Genomic DNA, 19,704 nt, shown 5'->3' with positions numbered 1-19,704 from the left:
CCGTCCCCAAAAGAGCAGGGAAGATGCATCTTCTTTCAACGGGACGCTCTAAGCTTGTGCGTTGTGGACTTTGATGGAACGCAAGATGCGACCCCTCCAAAAGGATTAACCCCACCTGATGGCAAAGCCTGGCCCTTGGGGGATGCACTTTCGGGTGGTGATAAGGATCGATTCACATCGCAATCATGCCTTGCTAACCACCGTTAGGGTTAGGAGCGGAGATATTTCTTTTGTTAGGAAGAAACGGAGAGATTGAGGGGCTCTTTTTTAACGGGAAATTGTCTTAACGGAGCTTCAACCCATGACGTGACGGGTTCGATTTTCTTAATTTGGAGGATAACCCTGTTGTGTCGTTACTCGTCAACACCATTTCCTTATCTCCCGACCAGCTTTCTCCCCCACCCAGAGCCATCGGATCGGGAGGGGAGTGATTGGACTGCTCTGGTCCGTGTCTCGGATGCTTTTGAGGATGGGAGTGTTAACCCTGCATCACGATTTTGCTCGCATGTGCAATGATTCTCTCTTGCGTGTAGCTAGTTAGGGCAATGCTCGTGATCGAGAGTGGCATCATCACGCACCACAACGAGAAAGCCTGTCTTATTAGCATGATTACAGAGTGATTTGGAGCCATCTGAAAATGCAAGAAGCGAGGAATCATTTGAACCGTTCCTTCCTTTTTCTTTTCCTTCTTGGTAGAAAGATAATTTAACTACCCTTTCTCCTGGAAGTGTTGTACTAATTAAGACACAGCATCATCCCTTCAATTCATTTCACAAGAGGAAAACCCTACGTTCTTTCCTATTCCATGGCTCGTTAGGACCTGCTTTTGTGAGGGAACTGCGTTGCCGAATGAGTTTTATTTTTCTTGTCTTCTTCCGGTTGATTCAATGAAGTGAGCACCAACATTAGGTAAACACTCCACATTCATTGCAAATATTCAAGAATTCTTGAATCCAAAACTTTATATTTTTATTTTTATAGGACGATAATCCCACTAAATTATGCGACACTTATTTCGATAAAGTTATCAATAATTCGTGTAAGGACGATATAGACAGCTCATGCCTATTCAATCAACTCAAAAATCTTTTTTGGACTATATATTAGTCTGACCCCTTTCAATGTGTACTATCTACAGTAAATTTGGATACCTGAGCATGTGTGGACATTAATCCTCGCCGGTTAATAGTCACTACTACTCTTGGAACAAGTACACTGTTTACTTATCACCAGAATAAAAGAGTTCACTGTTGCTTCTAAATGTGAAAGGATCGTGCCGAGGGTTTCTAGATACGCTATTTTAACCGGCAAACAACAAATATCTCTCTCTCTCTCTCTCTCTCTCTCTCTCTGTGGCTAACTGGCTTGTGAAATGAGGTCTGTCTGGTACACAATAAGAAACCCGATACCTACGAACGGAGTGAAAAGGAAGGAGTTTCCTTAAGAAGAAGGAGGGGGCGATAGAGAGGGAAACCATTTATTGTGCTACAACAGATTCACAGCACAAGAAAAGGAATCCTACGTTAGTCTAAGAGAGGGAGAGATCAGAGAGGAAAGGGTTGGGTTTTGGGGTAATAGACTGATGGTCATACTTCTATTTTAAGAATTAGAATAACTGATCAGGAGGGTTTTTTGACCTTTCCGAGCGAGAGAAAAAAAAGGAAAAGATAAAAATATGGGAAGAGGGAGGGTGGAGCTGAAGAGGATCGAGAACAAGATAAACCGGCAAGTGACGTTCGCGAAGCGGAAGAACGGGCTGCTCAAGAAGGCGTACGAGCTCTCGGTGCTCTGCGACGCCGAGGTCGCGCTCATCATCTTCTCCAGCCGCGGCAAGCTCCATGAATTCTGTAGCGGCCCAAGGTATCGCGTATTTGTATGTTATCACTTGTTTTTCTCGTTAATGTTATGATGAGACATCAGGGGGAGAAACCCAGAACTGAGATCACACTGTTTCATTAAATTCTCTCGTCCAAATTCTTTCGGGAAACCCTCAGATCTTGGTGATCTGGATCTTGGTGCTGCCCTAAGGAGATGGCGATTTATTGTTTTTTCTTCTTTTTTGGGTTTCAGTTTCTTGACTCTTTTTGCGATCTTTCCGTTCACCATGAAAAAAAGCTTTCAGCCGCACAGTTTTCTTGCTTCCTGGGGTTTCTGATCTTCTCTTTTTTTAAGAGGCGGGCTTTGCTCGTCTTCCTCTGTGTCTGGCCTTCAATACATCGGCAGATACACACGGTTTAACAACTTGTACGGAACTGAAACGCTCTTACAGAATTACAACAAGCGGCATGTTTCTTATAGAAGTTCTTGCGAAAATCATGCGTAAAAAGAGTGTTGTCTTGTCAAATTTTCCTTTGAGCGGTGCATCGTCGTTCTAGGCCTTTGATTTTGCCTCTGCCTACTATTCAGTGGTGGGATGTCCCAGAAAAAGGAAAAAAAAAAACCATTTTCCAGTATAATCATGAACTGTCAGGCAAAAGAACGAAGTTATGCTTATATAGCTTGTGTTTCCAGCAATCGCAATTCGCAGCTTGAGTGTAACCACAGATGAAGAGCTTTTCATAATTTTTCTTGAAGTTTTTCCCTTGCAACTGTATTTCTTTTTTATATTTTGCTCAGCTTTTGCCGAAAGGTTTTATGGGGGAGAAACCCTGGATGCATCCTTACATCCGTATGGTCTCTTGCGAATTTGTTTAAGCATGCAAGTGGTCTTTCCTTTGTCAAAACAGACACTGATTAATCAAATCTACCCATCGTTTGTTCTTTGTCATACTAATGTTTTGTTGATGTTTTTATGATACAATTTCTCGCGGCTTTTCGGTCATTCTTTTTCCATCTTTCAAGCTTTTGATGGTCACCTTTAGTTTGCTTCCATGTACTATGAAATTCCCACTTTTAACAGAGGCTACTATACATACCTGATGGACCATAAGCTTTTCATTTCCCCTTAGAAGTGATTGCGGACACACTAAGGCCTATTAATTAAGCTGAAATCGGTAAGTTATTCGAGGGCCATATTACATTTTAAACATGATTATGTGACATAAACATACACTTACATGTAAATATATTCCAAAGATAAAAGAGCAATCTTATTAGCTTTTGTTTCGACCCAATTTGCTGTCCACCGACTCAAATAGGCCAACAGGAGCTTCCAAAGTAAGATGCTAGTTGTTTGAACTTCCTTTTAAGGAAAATTTAGCCATTTATTCTAAGTCTATCGAGATAAATATGCTGATGATGTAAATTCCCTCACCTTTTTTCCTCAAAGATGACGGTAAGTGTCATCTCACATGGGACTATGACGTGGTGATTTAGAATGGGCGAATTCAACTAAACATTGGTATACTTTTTACATTTTATGACAGGATTTGATGTCTTCTAATATTCTTACGATCAGTTTGTTTAGTTACTTATTTTTCTAGGATTCTTTAGTTTTAGATGATCTTGTGCTTCTATAGATTCAAAGCTTTTTGCTATGATTGAAAATGAAAGATATCCACATATCGACTTTTTATTTCTTTGATATTTTTGCTGTTCCTATCTCCTGGTTTCCACCTAGTTCTTGACCTTCATCTATTGGATTTTCTTCCTCTCGTTTAGTGATCTCAATCCTTAGACCTTACTGCAGTGTTTGTCTCATTTGGTCCTTTTCCTTGTTACTCTATTTTTAGACCTCAACAACTTCGCTATCTTCATCATATATATCTCTATTAAGCTCACAGCAAATATCAAAACACTTAGCACCATTAGATGAAATGCATACTTATTCTTCATACAAAGGTAAGTCGTCCTTAGTAGCAGACCTAACACAAATGTTAGCAAGTGCAAATAAAAGCTGTTTAGAACTCTCTACTATAACGTGCTACATACAAACATTTTTGGGTTTGATTTAGATGATTGGATTGGATATATCACTATGTATATACTGACGTATGGAGTGACGCATCTCGTGTACGTTTTCCCAGCTTCTCCTTACGTCTCAACTAAGCATAATCTGCAGGTTGGTGAAGACTCAGACAATCTCACTTAATACTACAACTAGGTTTGATGGAGGTCTTACGTTGTAGAATTCGCTATGCACGGAGAAAGTGTCGTGTGTCGTGGCTACTTAATGTGATGATGTCAAAGTCAGTAATAAGCCTTGTTGTGACTCGTTAGTTCATGACTCTAACAACTTGGAGTATTTCCATAGACAAAGATTGAGCGTTGAGCAGCAACTACTTAACCCGTTTCTCCTGTTAGAGTGAAGCTCCAACTATTTATGGCTATTGAATCCTACGAGAGTTATTTCTTAAGAAAAAAGGGAGAACTTTGTGATTAAGAAATATTTTCTTTCCTTCCATTTGGTACATATCTTCATTTCAACTTATCTTAGGCGTGTCTATGGTCAAAAAATATCACGAGTTAAATTTTAGGTCTTACGTTTAGTCAAGTAGACAATGGTTATTGTTGTCACATGTAAACATACGCGATCGCTGGTTTTAATGTTTGATTGCTCAATGCTTGGCTCTTGTACATGGGGCATGACAAAATTGCCTCGTAGAGTTGAAGGCAGGAAACACATAATCTTCTACCAAGATGATCTTCTTGAATGGATTCGTTATATTACTTTTGTTTGGCTCTTAGGGCTTGCTAGTTTCATGGATAATGGATTATATCAAAACCATTTTCCTAAGATTGTTTTTATCGCTTAGAAAAATCAGTAAACAATAAATACTTTCACTATCAACAACAATCTTTACCTAAATGTTTTCTTTCATAACGAAAATAACTTTGATTCATTCATTTTTGTAAGTGATAGAACTTTAGATACGTTTTAAAGAAATTATGGGTTTTCTATGTTCACTTTAATCAAAAGCTAATAAAATCGATCACATTTTCTCTTCTTTCTTTGTCCATGTGATTCTGAATGCTATAAAAGCCAAACCTCCTTGCTCAATTGCAACTTCTGTATTGTGCAAAAATTGCTGATCACTAAATATCTAAGCCTTTAAAGTCGAGGCAATATCTCAAGCTGATGAATTGGGTCCTTTTCTCTAGCATGGCTGAGACCATCGAGAAGTACCAAAGATGCAGTTATGATGTTCTGGAAATGGAAGCGAGCCAAGATCCGAAAAAGATTCAGGTGTTACCTTGATGTCTTTACGATTTTTACCTTAGGGCTACCTTGATCCGAAGACTTTTTTACTTTCAATAATTCAATTGTTTTTGCGTGACATTTAGTGGAAAAGTTTCTTGATGAATTAGTGTGTTGACGCATCTCTCGTGTCTGTCCTTTATTACAAGCAGCACTGTTACCAAAAATACGTTGAATTGAAGATGAAAGTTGAATCGCTGCAACATGCACAAAGGTATGCGCAACATCGATCTAGTGGGGAAAATAATTTATTTGCTCGTATTGCTAGAGATAACTCAACGAGTATTTAAGGAAGTTTCCTTGAGAAAATTTAAATGCTTGGCGTTTCTCAGGAATCTTCTAGGGGAGGACCTAGTGGAATTAAACATGAAGGATCTGGACCAGCTGGAGGATAAGTTGGACAAGTCCCTAAGGCAAATCAGGTCTTCCAAGGTACTCCCAAAAATTATCGTGTTATCGCATTTTTATTTTGTTATCTATGATTTCCTTAATCACGTTTTCAAAAAGTCGTCATGCTTTGAAAACAACAAACTTCTTATAGCTCCATAAGATGTTTGCTGGTCTAGATATTTGAAAGTTTAGTTGCTCTGGAAATGGAGAATGCTATCTGAACTTCTAGTTTTATACCGTGAGCAGACTAAGTTCATGCTCGGCCAAGTGGATGAACTTCGCAAAAAGGTAAAAAAATAAAAATTAATATTCGTTTTTCGGTGTGGCCGATTTGCAACCAGTATGAACGTCCTACGTAATCAGCTTAGTTTTCTTAATTCACAGGAGGACATGCTACTTGAGGCCAACAATGCCCTCAAAAGAAAGGTAACAGTAATACTAACTTCTACTGAAGTGTAAAAGTGTAAGAAGTTGTTACATTTTACTTTCCCCTAAGTTATGGCACGATCAGTTCACTTGTGTACTTTCACATTGCAATAAAAGAATGTCTCGTTGATCTTCGCCCGTCCACAATTTCTCTGCTGTGACATCTTTCTGTCTTCCTTCTGTTAAACAATTGGCTACCGTATATCATTTTGCTAAAGACGTGTGTGTAGCCACCTCTTTGCTCCTTCAGAGTTCTAGTCTTTAGGAAAGCGCCATGATTGGTCGAAGTGGTTGAATGATAAATGTTGCACCAAGATAACTGTATGATTCGTCAATATTTTGCCAATAACTAGCTGGCTGTGTCCATAACGATGGGTGCACAACCAATTATAGTATTATATATGTAGACACACACACACACACACGCATGCTTGTACATGTCTTCAAGTACTTGTACACCTTACCAATACGTTTCCTAGTGCTGGATAATGCAAATTTGAGTATATCAGAAAGTTCATTAGTTGCATTAAAATGGTGCTTACCTAAAATAATTGCAAAAAAAAAATGCATTTGAGCATGCTTGAATAAACATAATTGATGGCCAAGTTTGATTCGTTTCCGCTTGCTTAAGTCCAATACATAAGTGCCATGTTATGTTATCAAGAAACGATTTAATTGAGCAGTGGTTACGTGAACTGATTTGGCAGATAGAGGAGATTGATGCTGAGCTTCAATTGTCGTGGAATGCAAATGCAGGAGACCGAAACGTGATTTACAACAATCAAGCTGCGCAGTTGCAGTATAACTTTGAACCCCTCAACTATAATGATGCATCGCAGCTCGGGTAAAGTTTCAGCAATTTTCCTCAGTCCAAAGATTGTTTATTGTCATAGACTTATGGTGTACCACACCACTCGAAAATAAACGACTTCCTAACAAGCAGCGTTGGTCGATCGACTATTATGTCCAACATTTGATCTCAACTCCAACATACTCTTGTAAATTTCATTGACGCTGACCGTGGGAAGAATTTTTCACTCGGCAACGGAAAATCCTTCACGCATGTTGGCACACAGTTCCTTGACGTTCTTTTTTAAAGAAAATTTCTTGTCATGCAGTTTCAATCCTATGTTTACCGAGCAGCGGAACAACCTGGCAAGCTCAGCTCAAACTGGCACTACTCGGTACATCCCCGGATGGATGCTTTGATTTCAATGTAATTGCTTCTAAATTCACGACCAACCACGGTGTGTGTTCACAAAATATAAGTATTGGACGTCCTGGAGGAGATTAATAAGTCTGGTATTGTAGATGGCCTCTAATGGCCATTCAAACAAGGAGCAATTTACAAAATGAATGGCCTAATGTATATTTTGTCGTTCTTGGAATATAATTACTATGTAATAGTCCCGCTGTGACTGATGAGAAATGAGTTGGGGTTGCCAATAAGAGCTTAGGAGGACTTATTTTGTGATTGCTGTGTTTGGAATTTCGAATGGTCTGTAAAGTGAAGGCATAATTGATGTCCTGGAACAAGCATAACTCATCCATTTTACCATTTCTTAGCCTGTTTTTCCATTGGGTTTTTGGCTTAATTACGAGTCCAATTATTGGTGAGTCCGGGGTAACTTGTGTTCCTCATTCTAGCAAAGAACCTGCTTATGATCATGCCCCGGCCAGTGATTTTCAGGTCGCCTTCATTTCTGTAACTGAACTTCAAAGTTCATCCAATTTTCCAAAATATCAGTGGCTCTCTCATGACTCAATACTTGTTGAACTCTTATCAGCCACCACATGATTCATCACGATCCTACGAGACCCTAGAATTCGAATGCTAACCTCAATCTTGAATTATTTATCCCAAGATTGTTGCCTTTTGATATAAGCTATATTAATATGCTTTGTCTGTTCATCTCCTTCTTTTCCACTTAATTCTGATGATAACAGCATAAGATGAACTAGCTAGCCTAGGACGTACATTTTATAAAGGAACACCAAAGAATTACGTGTTTAAAGAAAGTTATTAGTTACTTCAAAGTTATTAGTTACTTCAAATGGAAAATTTTACATTTGCAAAGCATATTCTGTGACGCTTAACAAGTGTTCTAAGGACACTCTCATTTTTCAGTCTTCGATAGTCCAATACAAGCAAAAGAGAGGGACACGCTGTTGTCTTCGCACATCATGATGTGTAGTTATAGGCCTTGTTTGGTTCAACATTTGGAAGGGACTTTGGGGCTCTAAAGGGTTTTGGCCAAATGCTGAAGGTGTTTGGTTCAATTTTTTGAGGGCTTTGGAGAGATGCAATTGCATCTCCAAGGGGCTTCAAAGGCCTTTAGGGAATGGAGGCTCTAAGGTGCATTTGACAATAGCATTCTTGGAATGCTATTTCCTTTGTTTAATGAATACATGTCAGTTGCCCATTTTGTCTTCATTTATTAACCAAAATCCATTTTTGCCATTTCCTAAATGGAAAACCCTAAAAGCATCTTCTTCCCTATGTTTTCCGTAGCCTTACGCTTTCACGCCTCCTGCACTTTTACTCTCACGGATCCTCTGTTCTTTTTACACTCTCACGCCTCTCTCTACCTCATGATCGTTTGTGTTCAACCCTCACATTCGCCGCCCTTCACCTCCCTTCCTCACACTACGATCTTCACGACCACTGCCCTTGAGCGCTCGTCGCCTTCACGGCCACCACCCTTGAAAAAAATATATAAAAGTTAAGGTCATTGATTTTTAATTTTGATTTTTAAAAAATTAAAGTTGCAAAATTTTAAAATTAACACATGAAAAGACTTTCCAAATATATGTGTTTACCAAACAGTATTTTCCCCAAGTTGCATCTCAAAGCATCTTTTCAATTTTAATTTACCAAACAGTATTTGCATTTCGCCAAACCCCTTTAGGCTAAAGGCCTTTGCATTTCCCCAAGGACATTCCCCCAAAGCCGAACCAAACGGGCCCATAATATGGGCAAAATCGTATCTTGACAAGTGAAGCACAACAAATATGGTAGTTCTTGTACGTCTCTCAAACGTTTTAAATCTATTCGAAAATCTCTCTTGTTCAGTAATTTCCATATTATCTAGACTTGGTTACCTTAACAACTTTTGAAAGATATAGCATGATAACTAGAAAACTTAGTTGCTACTGGGAAACTTACCAAGATTAATAATAACTAAGCATCAATGCATAGTGTAATGCGTATGCCACGATCTAAGGTTCTTTCGTAAACCAAGAATGCGGTTTTAAGTATCAAGGGTGAAGTTGAAGAGTCATGCATGGAAGCGAAAAGATACAGCTAAGTTGGTGGAGTAGTGTTAAAAATTTGTGCTACGAGCTCGGGTTGTAGTATCTTTTTGTACTTAAGATTGGTTAGGCCGTCCGAGCGCAAGTTAGACGAGAGCTGACCCGACTCTCTTTATGAGCACAAGTCAATTGTTATATTGCTTTTGGGCACGATAATGAGGTAGCATGGCTGGTTCAGCGCAAAGATGATGTTGGATGCGGCACAGGCTATTCGTTGCCGAGCAAGTATAGGCCCGTGTCAAAAGGGCGAGTGAAAAAAATCATCAATCAATTTTAGTAATAGTCAAGTTAGAGAAGGCAGCACCCTAGTGCGACCTTTCCAAAGGTGAACCACCCAAAGGAAAACTAATGAGATTACTAAGTCCAAAGACTTAGCACATATCAGTCGTAACTTTGGGGTCTCGATTTTATTAATTTAACATGCCAATTAGGAGTTGTCGCCGATATGTTATTGTGGGTCGATTAGCCACCTAAGCAAAGTATGAAAGATTATTTTACTTCTGCGAATTAGAGATTCGTGAATATAAGGTCTTGTTATGCTAGAAAAATCTAAGGTCATTTTGATACATTCTCTTATTTCAAAAGTATTTTTGCATGCAGTCATGGTCAATTTTAAACTTAAACCACTAACATAAGTTTGATAAATAAGAATTTAACACTCAATGAAGTGACAAATAAATTGCTGGAGATAGGCAAGAACATAAATATCTCAAGTAGGCAAAAGCCCAATAAATGCACGCATGTCCTAAACATGACTTATAAACGATTATGCAATTTTAACTACTTCTTTTTTGGGTTTTTCTGGTTTTTTAAACTAAATTTTATGCAATTTTAATCTAAGTTTAACAAGCGTGGATTAATGAACTAACAACATGTTATTTTAATGATGGGCAAAAATTATGAACTAATCTAGCGTGACATGCAATCTATAATATATATGAGTCTAAACATGCATATAAGATTTAGTAGGATCACTACTAGCTGTTTTATAGATTAGTTGCATCAATTCCATGTCATTACAAATAGGAGATACACCCTATCTTTAACAATAGATAAACTCTCCTATTATCTCATGATCTATTTGTGATGATACCAAGTTTAATTACTCCCCAAGTTTAACTTCAATTATTTAATATTTCCACCTCGGCACTCCCCGTACACAAATTTCGGCCAATATGTCGGATTAAAGGGCTTGGCCGAATTTTACAATGAGCTTAGCCTAATTAATTCAATTAAGCTTAGAACCTCCCTCACTTAAGTTAACTCCAACGCAATTATATTGGCTTCATTAAAATGCCTGACAATGTCTATATTTAATTTAATTAATATTTTTATTCGAGGGTCGGGATCAATCCGCAATTTTCTTACGCAATGATTGACTAGATGGGGATTGCCAAAATTTAACTATCAATACAGTTGTTGTATCATTCTTGATGTGGAAGAAAGTTATGATTGTAACATGTTCATACCGAGAAATACTTTGTTCTTGAGGGCTAGATGTTGAGGAGTACGTCAAGAAGCTTCGACATATATCCCATGTCCATAATCCATCAACTCCTATGCGTACATGAACAATTCATCCACAAGCTATATCTTGAAGATTAGAGGAGACGGTAATATTAAAATCGCGAAATATTTTATTTTTGATGAGATATGTTTTTACTGGTTTGCTCACCAATTAGATTAGACATGTAGAGATGTTGAGATAGATCTGATTAGACCTGGTTAAAGATGATTTGCACGGGTCCTGTCGAGCCCTTTTCCAAAAGCCCCTTTTTCTCTCTCCTTTTACTTCGAGGAAAGCAGTCGAGAGGCCTCGGTTGGCTAGCCTTATGGGAATCATTAGCGAAACCATGAAAGCCCTCTTTTGGTTGTCGATTGGAATTTGGTCATCTTCTCGAGAAAAGTCAAAGAGAGTGGTTGGTTCATCCACCTTTGTAAAATGGGAATATCGTCCTTCTTCATCAATTGACATAGTTCCCATGAACGTGGTGCATTGCATTTGCATAATGAACTAGGAGAGCATCTTGGATTTCGCCATTCGGAGATTTTCCTCTCTTTCTTTCCTTCAAAGCATTTTGGTACTATATGGTTAATCGCGTCGTGTAATCCGGGTTCCATTTGGTATTGAATTTTCGAGAGCCTATAGTCAATAGGAAAAATCAAATGAATCTTGAAATTTCGATTGGTTATGGTTTATGTGCATATGGTTAGTCATTGATATGTTTCTGGAATTGATTGAGCCCGGTTTAAGAGATTATTAAGCCTATCTTCTCTTCCAAATCCAGCCTTAAGAAATCATGAATAATATATGATAATGTCATTATAAAAACAGGAAAAATTAAGATATGTAAAGAGATTGACCACTTCATCTATACTATCTTATATAACAAAGAGGATTTCCTATTTTTAAGGGATTACAATCTTCTAACCCCAAAAAGATATTCTCAATTAGAATATATTAATAGTCCAACAATGCACAAGTTTGTAAATTAATAATTTTTATCTTCTCTATATCGTATCTTAATTTTAAATTTTGAGACTTTTCTAACATGACCTTACAAGAAAAATTAACTACGAAATTTTATTCTCTTTCCATACGTATGTGTACAATTTCTTGATATTATGTTAACTGGCAAATGTTTGCACGCATTGTGCGTATGCAAAATTTGATATATAATAGATTTTTACAAAATTCCCTTCTTGAAAAATATTTGATTAATTAATTTTCAAATTGAAATTAAAGATACAATATAAAGACATTACACATATATGCACGCATGCGCGTGTGAAAAAAGAAAAGTGCTTGAAGATTTATCTTTCTTTCTTTTTGGTAAGGTTGTATATAAGATTAAAAAAAGAAAAGATTTGATTGTTAAAATTGAAGTATGTAAGAGATTAAGTAGAATCATCAATTTATATTTTGATTATTCAATGGGTATATATGAAATGACCAATTGAGATTCAAATATTTAGTACAGAATCGATTTTGCAAAGATTCTTTTGAAACGTTAATTAGGGGTGTGCCCTTTTTCTGGAAGAGAATATAATGATAGCCAACGAGAGGTTCTTATTTTGGGTATGCTTTTGATATTCTCTTAACAAGTGGCATGTTTCCCTACGAACCATCATGACTCTTTAAGTGTGCCAGCTACTATTTGGTATTGTGTATGCTTGCTTATTCTGCAAGCAGGTTACATAATAATAATAATAATAATAAAAACAACTCAATTTTCTTTTATTTTCCATAAAAGGGTAAATAAATATATTAAGAGCTAGCTGGAAATTAATACTTAACTTGGACGTGATTATTGCCCTTTCTCCATATTTTAAAGATGTTGGGCCTATATTGGTGTGGAGTGTTCAAGAAGGTACCGCTTGAAAAAAGAAAAGGAGCAATAGATGCTTTATGTAACTTTTTGCCCCTAGATTATTGATGCTTTTATGTGATTTAACCCTTAATCTCCAACCTCGGCCCTATTTGGCTATCATTGCACAATTAAGAATTGTGGTAGTCTTACGAATCAAGATGATGTATGGCGATTTTGTTTGATGTAACACGAGGCTAGGGAAATTAACAAATAAATCATAAGCTTATTGTACTTGTATCAATTCAGTCCTAAACATTTCATCATAAATTTTTTAACGATTTATTAATATAATCATTTTGGCTAAAATTGGCCGAAAATTGCTAACATAGATGCCAGCCGTCCTAAGTGGTACGGTTGGTGTTGACATAAACAGTTTTAAGAATTTTTCTAATTTTTTTTTTGTTTTTTTTTTCTCTTTTTTTTTTTCTTTTTTCCTTTTTTTTTTCCTTCTAAGCTCAACACTAGCTGTGGCCAAGGGTTGCAGTCCTTGCCTAGTGGCTGGCGACCATCGCCGAACTTGGTAAGGAATTAAAGAAAAAAATAAAGAAAAGAAAAAAATTATAATTTTTTTTTTTAAATTATAAAAAAATTTCCAAGTCAGCACCATACATCATATGTAACATAGTTGGCATCCATGTTAAGATTTCCAACAAAAATTGGCCAAAGTAATTAAATTAACAAATTGTCAAAATATTTAGGATTAAATTGACCAAATTAAAAAAGTTTAGGACTAAATATATACGAGTACAATAGGTTTGAACTTTTTTGGTAATTTTCCCCTTGGGGGCACTATCGAAATTATTGTCTTTGCTATCATTGTATTTTACGCTTTGTTGCTACATGGTAAGAAATTAACAATGCATGCACATCTGGCAATAGTCAAATTTAATGTATTCTCATACATAGTGCATTAGAACATACTGTATTTTATCATTCAATGCATAAAATATAGGAAAAATACACAAAAACACTTTCTTCTAGGGGAAAAAGCATGAAAAAGGGAGCAGCTGAAGGTGAGAGTAATTCGACCAAAAAAAGGGTGAGAGTAATGCTACTCTCCCTCATGGTTGGTCAAGAAAAAGTCAATATACCCATTTTAATACAATAAACTCTGCAAATGCCCCACACATATTCAAGGAAAAATGAATTGTCCCACATTATGCAGCTGGTTCTTTTTCTTTTCCAGCTACCAGAAGCCTAATTCTATACATTTTCCATGAATATTTTAAATGATCCAGAGATATCAGTGAGGCACCAGCTTGCAGATCAAAGTGAAAATTTTTTAATCGAATTGTCAGTTTGGTTCTTGCAATTACTGTGAATGCATAATTGACGGCGTGATTTCTCAGAAAGTAATTCTGTCCTAGCCAGATAAATGTTTCTGACATCGAATTTCACGTTTGTGTAGAGCAAAAGAAGAGCAAATTGCATACAGTGGCCTTCACATATTCTCCCTCCAGAAAGTAAAAGCTGTTCTTGATTAAAACAGAAGAAAAGAAAAGAAAAGAAACGCAATTCAACATGCTTCGATGACATCATCAGAAACATAAAGAAAGACCACAGAGCAAATCAAGCTTACTTAACCACCCGAGATTATGACTAGTTCTAAAGAAAAAGCCACTTTGAGCTGGGATTGCTGGTCCAAGGGGTCCTGGCCCTACAGATTCATGACAGGCACGTTCAGGAAGAGCCCCCACAAGATAAATTTTAAAGCAACAAAGCAACCAGCATGATTAGATTGCCCAAAAGGGCAGAGAAGAAACGAGGGATGAGGAGAAAATAAAAGCAGAGCAGGGTTGTGAAAAATTTGGCCGAGACCAACCTCTAAGAATCGGCGCAGCATTTGTACAGATTTAGCTTTCAGCGTCTTTCTGTTTGGTGTATCTCGCCTGAACATTTGCACCTGAGGAAAAATGGGGAGGACGGGAGCGAGATTGCCGGGATTCTGCCTCAACAGGATCAGGCCTCATGTGAGAGTCCGATCGCCTCCGCTACAATCAAAGCCAGAACCAAATGCCATCAAGCCTGATGAAAAGACAGAAAATCTGAAGGGTGGCAGTGTTGAGGAAGAGAAGCCCGGGAACGGGGAGAAACCTGGGCAGGCGACGGGGCGGCGGATTATGATCGTGGTGGATTCAAGCATCGAAGCGAAGGGAGCTCTCCAGTGGGCTCTGTCTCACACAGTTCAGAGCCAGGACACCATGATACTTTTGCACGTGGCCAAACCGGCTCAACAAGGTCTGAATTCTTCATGCACAAGTTCTTTCTGGGATTTATTTCCGTGTGAGCACACATGTCTTGATGAGGGATTTTTGAAGCAAATATGTTGGTTTGAATGAATGCAGGAACCAGTGAAGAGTGCAACCAAAAGACAGCTCCAAGGGCTTACCAGCTTGTTCAGTCCCTGAAGAATATGTGCCAGTTAAAGAGACCTGAGGTGGGTAATTATAATCGTAACTCACTCAAGAACTCTGCTTACAATCCTTTAAAGCAAGATTTGCTCTCTCCCTTTCTTAAATGATCTTGTGCATTTTTTTAGAATGCTTTCTTCACTAATTTTCATGTCCTTGAGGGAAATATAAGTCCTCTTTCTCTCCATTGTACCCTGCATTTTCATATTCATTTTTCTTTCTAGTTTCACTTGCTTTTGATGCTTTCTTCGAGTTATGATGATGAGGGGAAAAAAGAAAGCAAGAGCATAAACAAATGTGCATAATTCTCATCCCACCTCATCGTGGGGTTCACTTCCTCCTTTTTTTTATAAGTGAACTCAAAGCAGTAGTTTTTCTCACCTAGGAGCATTCCTTGTTTAGTTAACTGCATCTGTTGGATATTAATTTCGAATTGGTATACATGTTTTTTGGGTTTTTGTAGGTGCAAATCGAGACGGTGTTAGTGCAAGGGAAAGAGAAGGGTCCAAAGATCCTGGAGGAGGCAAGAAAGAGCGGAGCATCCCTGCTGGTGATGGGCCAAAAGAAGAGGTCGATAAGCTGGAGGCTGCTGATGATGTGGGTCGGAGGGAACCGAATGGGCGGCGGCGCCGCCGGCGGAGGGGTCGTGGAGTACTGCATCCAGAACGCCGAGTGCATGGCCATCGCCGTGAGGCGGAAGAGCAAGAAGCTCGGCGGCTACCTGATTACCACCAAGCGCCAGAAGGATTTCTGGCTCCTCGCTTGAATCGAATCTACCGTTTCTTTCACTCTGTTTATGGGCCCTCGATGTCGAAAATGTTCTTTCTTCTCTTTCTACTCCCCAATTCATATACTATGTACATACTAAAGTTATCAAAACGCGAACCACGTTTCGGTCTCGGAGGTTGTTCGAGAAAAAAAAAAAAAAAGGGGTTGTGGCGAGAAACTTTTTCCCAAGCTACAAAAACATTCTTCACAGCTCCAGCTGCTTTAGGGTAAAGACGGTACCAAACGACCTCCAAAAGCGCGACCATTACTGGCTAAGTCGTGTGCAGTTGTCGGCTGTGAAAAAAGGTTTTTCTGGGACTGCTGGTCCTTCACACATGGGGGTGGCCTGGGGGCAAATTATGGCCAAGGAAAGGACAATGGCAAGGCAATGGGGTTCATCATTGAGCAGGTTGCATTATAATTTGAGGGGATGGGGGAGGAAATCGACAAATGCAATTTCGTAGAGATTAAGGACCAGTTTCTGAGTGGGTCTATAGAATCAATTGGTGATTCTTGGAAGATATGCTTGAGAATCCAAAAGATATGTCCGAGAATTCATTTTGTTCATAATTATGCACTAAATCAATTAGAGATTAGATTGAGATTAAGATTGATTTGTAAAATATTTCATTGCAGTATACATCTTGTATTATAATTATAGAGTAGTGTACAATGGGGAGAATTGAAGAAATATAAAAAAGATTTTTTACTAAACTTTTCTGCTTCTTCCTACTTCCTTTCACCTGATTCTAATTTTCGGAATCAATCATTAGTGAACGACTCGATTCTAAGGTGAGAACTGATTCTAATATTTCAAAATCAATCATTAGTGAACGACTCTGATTCTAAGGTGAAAACTATTACCCAGACCATACTCACCCCTACTTTTTTTCGCCTTAGTACTTTAAGAAAAGAAGCCACTTCTCCGTCCACGAGCTCTTCTATCTTTTTTTCCTCTCCCTTTTCCTTTTTTTTTAAAGTTTTTCATATTTTATTCATACCTAAATTTTGGCGACCTTAGTTATTCATTAAATAGAAAAATTAGGGATCGATCTAGGCTCCTAAACAAAAACATTAGTTAAATTGCATATAGTTATTTGGAGCGTTTTAATTAAGTCTATATAACGGCATCAAAGAGTTAACAGACCGATGCACGCAGATTCGAGCTTAACTAAGCCCACGAAGTGGAAAATTGGAGTCGACCCACGGTTCTCCTAGAAGGGGCTGAAAATCTCGAGCTGGAGGAATGCCGAGGGAAAATATCGAGAGTAATTTTAATTTGGTACTGTCACGATTTGAATCGCAAGTGATGATAAAAGATCTTCCTATCGAGAAAGATATGATATAATCTCTTTGGGGGTTCAAAATAGGAAAGGAAGGGAGTCATGTGCTTGAAGAGATTAAAGATAGGAAAACCAATATACAAAACCAACATACGCTCATGCCAAAGAAAAGGATTCGTATCCGAGATAGCTTTTCCTGACGATGGCCGTGGCCTCCGGCGTTGCGGCCCCCGCGAGACCGCTGTGTTTCTCTCGTGTCGCCGCCGCCACCGCTGCCTAGCTTATCGCTGCCACTGTCGTCCCCGAGCGGCACCTTCAGTCCCGATGTCAGCCGGCCCACAGCATTCACGGCCACTTCGGAATGCCCACCAGTCCTGGGATCCTAGCCGCCGTGCTTTCCTTGACTTCCCAGACCGGCATCACCGGCGCTCGGTCCTCCGTCCCTGGCGAGATCCCTATGCTTCCACCGGTTTTTTATCCAGTGTGCCGGTGTCGCTCGCCGCAGTGTTCGGCTCAACCGGCAAGCCCGGCGCCACTTCCTTGCCCCATGGTACTAGCCGGTGTCCTCACAATCTCTTCGACGTCGCCGATTTCCTGTTCAGCCCACACGCCGCCGCCATTCACCGGAGTCACGTCGCCACGAGTCAGCTATTTTCATCGTCGTTACCAATTCATGAAAGTCCAAGCGTCGACACCACGGATCTACGATTCGGTAACCATCTGATCACAAAATTCTTAATTTTCTTCATGTCCCATGCCTTATCGTCTTTGAGCAACGCGATGACATTGATTCGTGAAGCTGTCGTGCTGGAATTATACGATCAAGGGAGGAATTAGAAGATGGATGATAATTTAGGTCAAATTGGTGCACATGGATCATTTTGCATTACTAGAATCTTCCCTGAGTAGGGTGTAAGTTCCATATATAAGTGCATGCCTCATCTACATGTCATAAAAAATATATATACAAAAAAAAAAAAAATCGCATCTTACATGGTCGTAATTGTAGATCGCATTATTATTGAACGGCTAGTGGTAAATTGGAAAGGATAGAAAAAAATTTAGATTACATATAGGTCTCACGCACACACATATATATGTATATTATACCACTGTAATCTTTGTCTTTGATCTATAGTTAACAGGTGTCTTGGCATTTGATCACGGGACTTTGCTTTGCTGGCTCCTTGCATCTCAGGTTCTCTATTTCTTTTTATAAATTCATTTAATGCTTTGACTATCGATTGTTAAATTTTTGTCTGCACATGCACATGATCACTCATCACACATTGGTGATTTGAGATTGAAATTGATCGAGATTGCTTGCAAAATATCTTTGAAGCATTAGATTTATCCAGCATAACCAAATGCTTGTATTTAGGAAATTTTGATTTGTAAAAGTAAAATGTTCTCCCACAATTTACTTGGAATTATAATCGACCTTCAAAGCTACATTTAGTCATCTAAATTTTTAACCAAGAATTTTGCTATATCCTATATATTATTTGGTGAATCGCAATAATAAAATAGGAAATATTTACATCATATCATGTATATATTTTTATATAAACGGCACATAAATGTAAATAAACCTAAAAATTCACAAATGTGGATGGTAAAAATCTATTGTGAAACTATTGCCTAATTTACTTTTTATTTTCTTATTTTATTTTATTTTTCCACTCTTTTTAATTTTTTTTATTTTTATTTCTTTTTTTCCCATTCCATCATTCTCTAATAAAATTTTATTAAATAGCAAACTGTACAAATAAACCTAAAATATAAAAATACCTAAAATATGTGATAAATATATTTATATTGTATTTGTATATTATAAAATATAATTAAAGTCAAATATAAAAATAAAACTAAGATTAAATTTTTATTTTTTGACATTTTGAATTTCTTATATTAGAGTCCAAATATTATTTACATTGAAATATGATTCCATTTTATTATTTAATAAGTTTGTCATTTGAGAAAAATAAATTTTCTATTATAGATATTGAAAATCATATAAACTTTTGCAAAAGAATACCTAGAGTGCTAAATCCTAGCACGAGAGACACTTTAAATGCTAAAAGTTACGAAAGATGTGTTAAATTTGGAGCAAAATTGATCAATTAAGTGCCCTAATGATAAGAAAATTTAGTAAAAATTTTGACATGGCAATTTTTTCGGCAAGATAAGTACAAAATTACATCGTTTTGCGTGCTGATATGAGTGGACAATTACAAAAACAACATCATTTTATTTAATGGCTAGATAATATAAAAATTAATTGAATTACATTTAAAACTAAATTTATTTATAGGTGAGGGCCAGTGACCCTTACCAGATCTAGGGGAAGGCCGCGACCCTCGCCTCAAATTTGGCGAGGGCTAGCAGGCCCTCATCACAAATCGGCTAAGGTCGCTAGCCCCTAACCAAAGCCCAATGAGACCCCAGCCGACCCTTTCCTCCATTTTCTCTTCTTCTTCTTCTTCTTCTTTTTTGTAAATATAAATATTTTAATTTAATTAATATTATATCAAAATTCAAAAAAGAAGAAGAAGAAGAAGACAAAACGACATCGTTTTGGTTCTCCGTTCTTGACTCAACTCTCG

General features: G+C 37.8%; 2 protein-coding genes across 2 annotated transcripts; both read left to right on the top strand.

Moving 5' to 3' along the window:
• The first annotated feature begins 1,281 nt into the window (after positions 1-1,281).
• On the top strand, positions 1,282-7,531 carry LOC104453879 (agamous-like MADS-box protein MADS2). The gene is made up of 8 exons (XM_010068513.3): positions 1,282-1,860; positions 5,041-5,125; positions 5,290-5,351; positions 5,470-5,569; positions 5,774-5,815; positions 5,912-5,953; positions 6,661-6,797; positions 7,072-7,531. Exons 1-8 carry the CDS (start codon positions 1,676-1,678, stop codon positions 7,160-7,162), a joined length of 744 nt encoding a protein of 247 aa, XP_010066815.1. The 5' UTR covers positions 1,282-1,675; the 3' UTR covers positions 7,163-7,531.
• A 6,845-nt stretch (positions 7,532-14,376) lies between these two features.
• On the top strand, positions 14,377-15,976 carry LOC104453878 (universal stress protein PHOS32). The gene is made up of 3 exons (XM_010068511.3): positions 14,377-14,874; positions 14,982-15,073; positions 15,511-15,976. The coding sequence occupies exons 1-3, from the start codon at positions 14,550-14,552 to the stop codon at positions 15,811-15,813; spliced, it is 720 nt and encodes a 239-aa protein (XP_010066813.2). The 5' UTR covers positions 14,377-14,549; the 3' UTR covers positions 15,814-15,976.
• The last annotated feature ends 3,728 nt before the right edge of the window (positions 15,977-19,704 follow it).

The sequence above is a fragment of the Eucalyptus grandis genome, chromosome 7, assembly GCF_016545825.1.
Source record: "Eucalyptus grandis isolate ANBG69807.140 chromosome 7, ASM1654582v1, whole genome shotgun sequence".
Lineage (NCBI taxonomy): Eukaryota > Viridiplantae > Streptophyta > Magnoliopsida > Myrtales > Myrtaceae > Eucalyptus > Eucalyptus grandis.
Note: the sequence above shows the minus strand (reverse complement) of the source record. Positions and strands in the feature narration are given on the sequence as shown.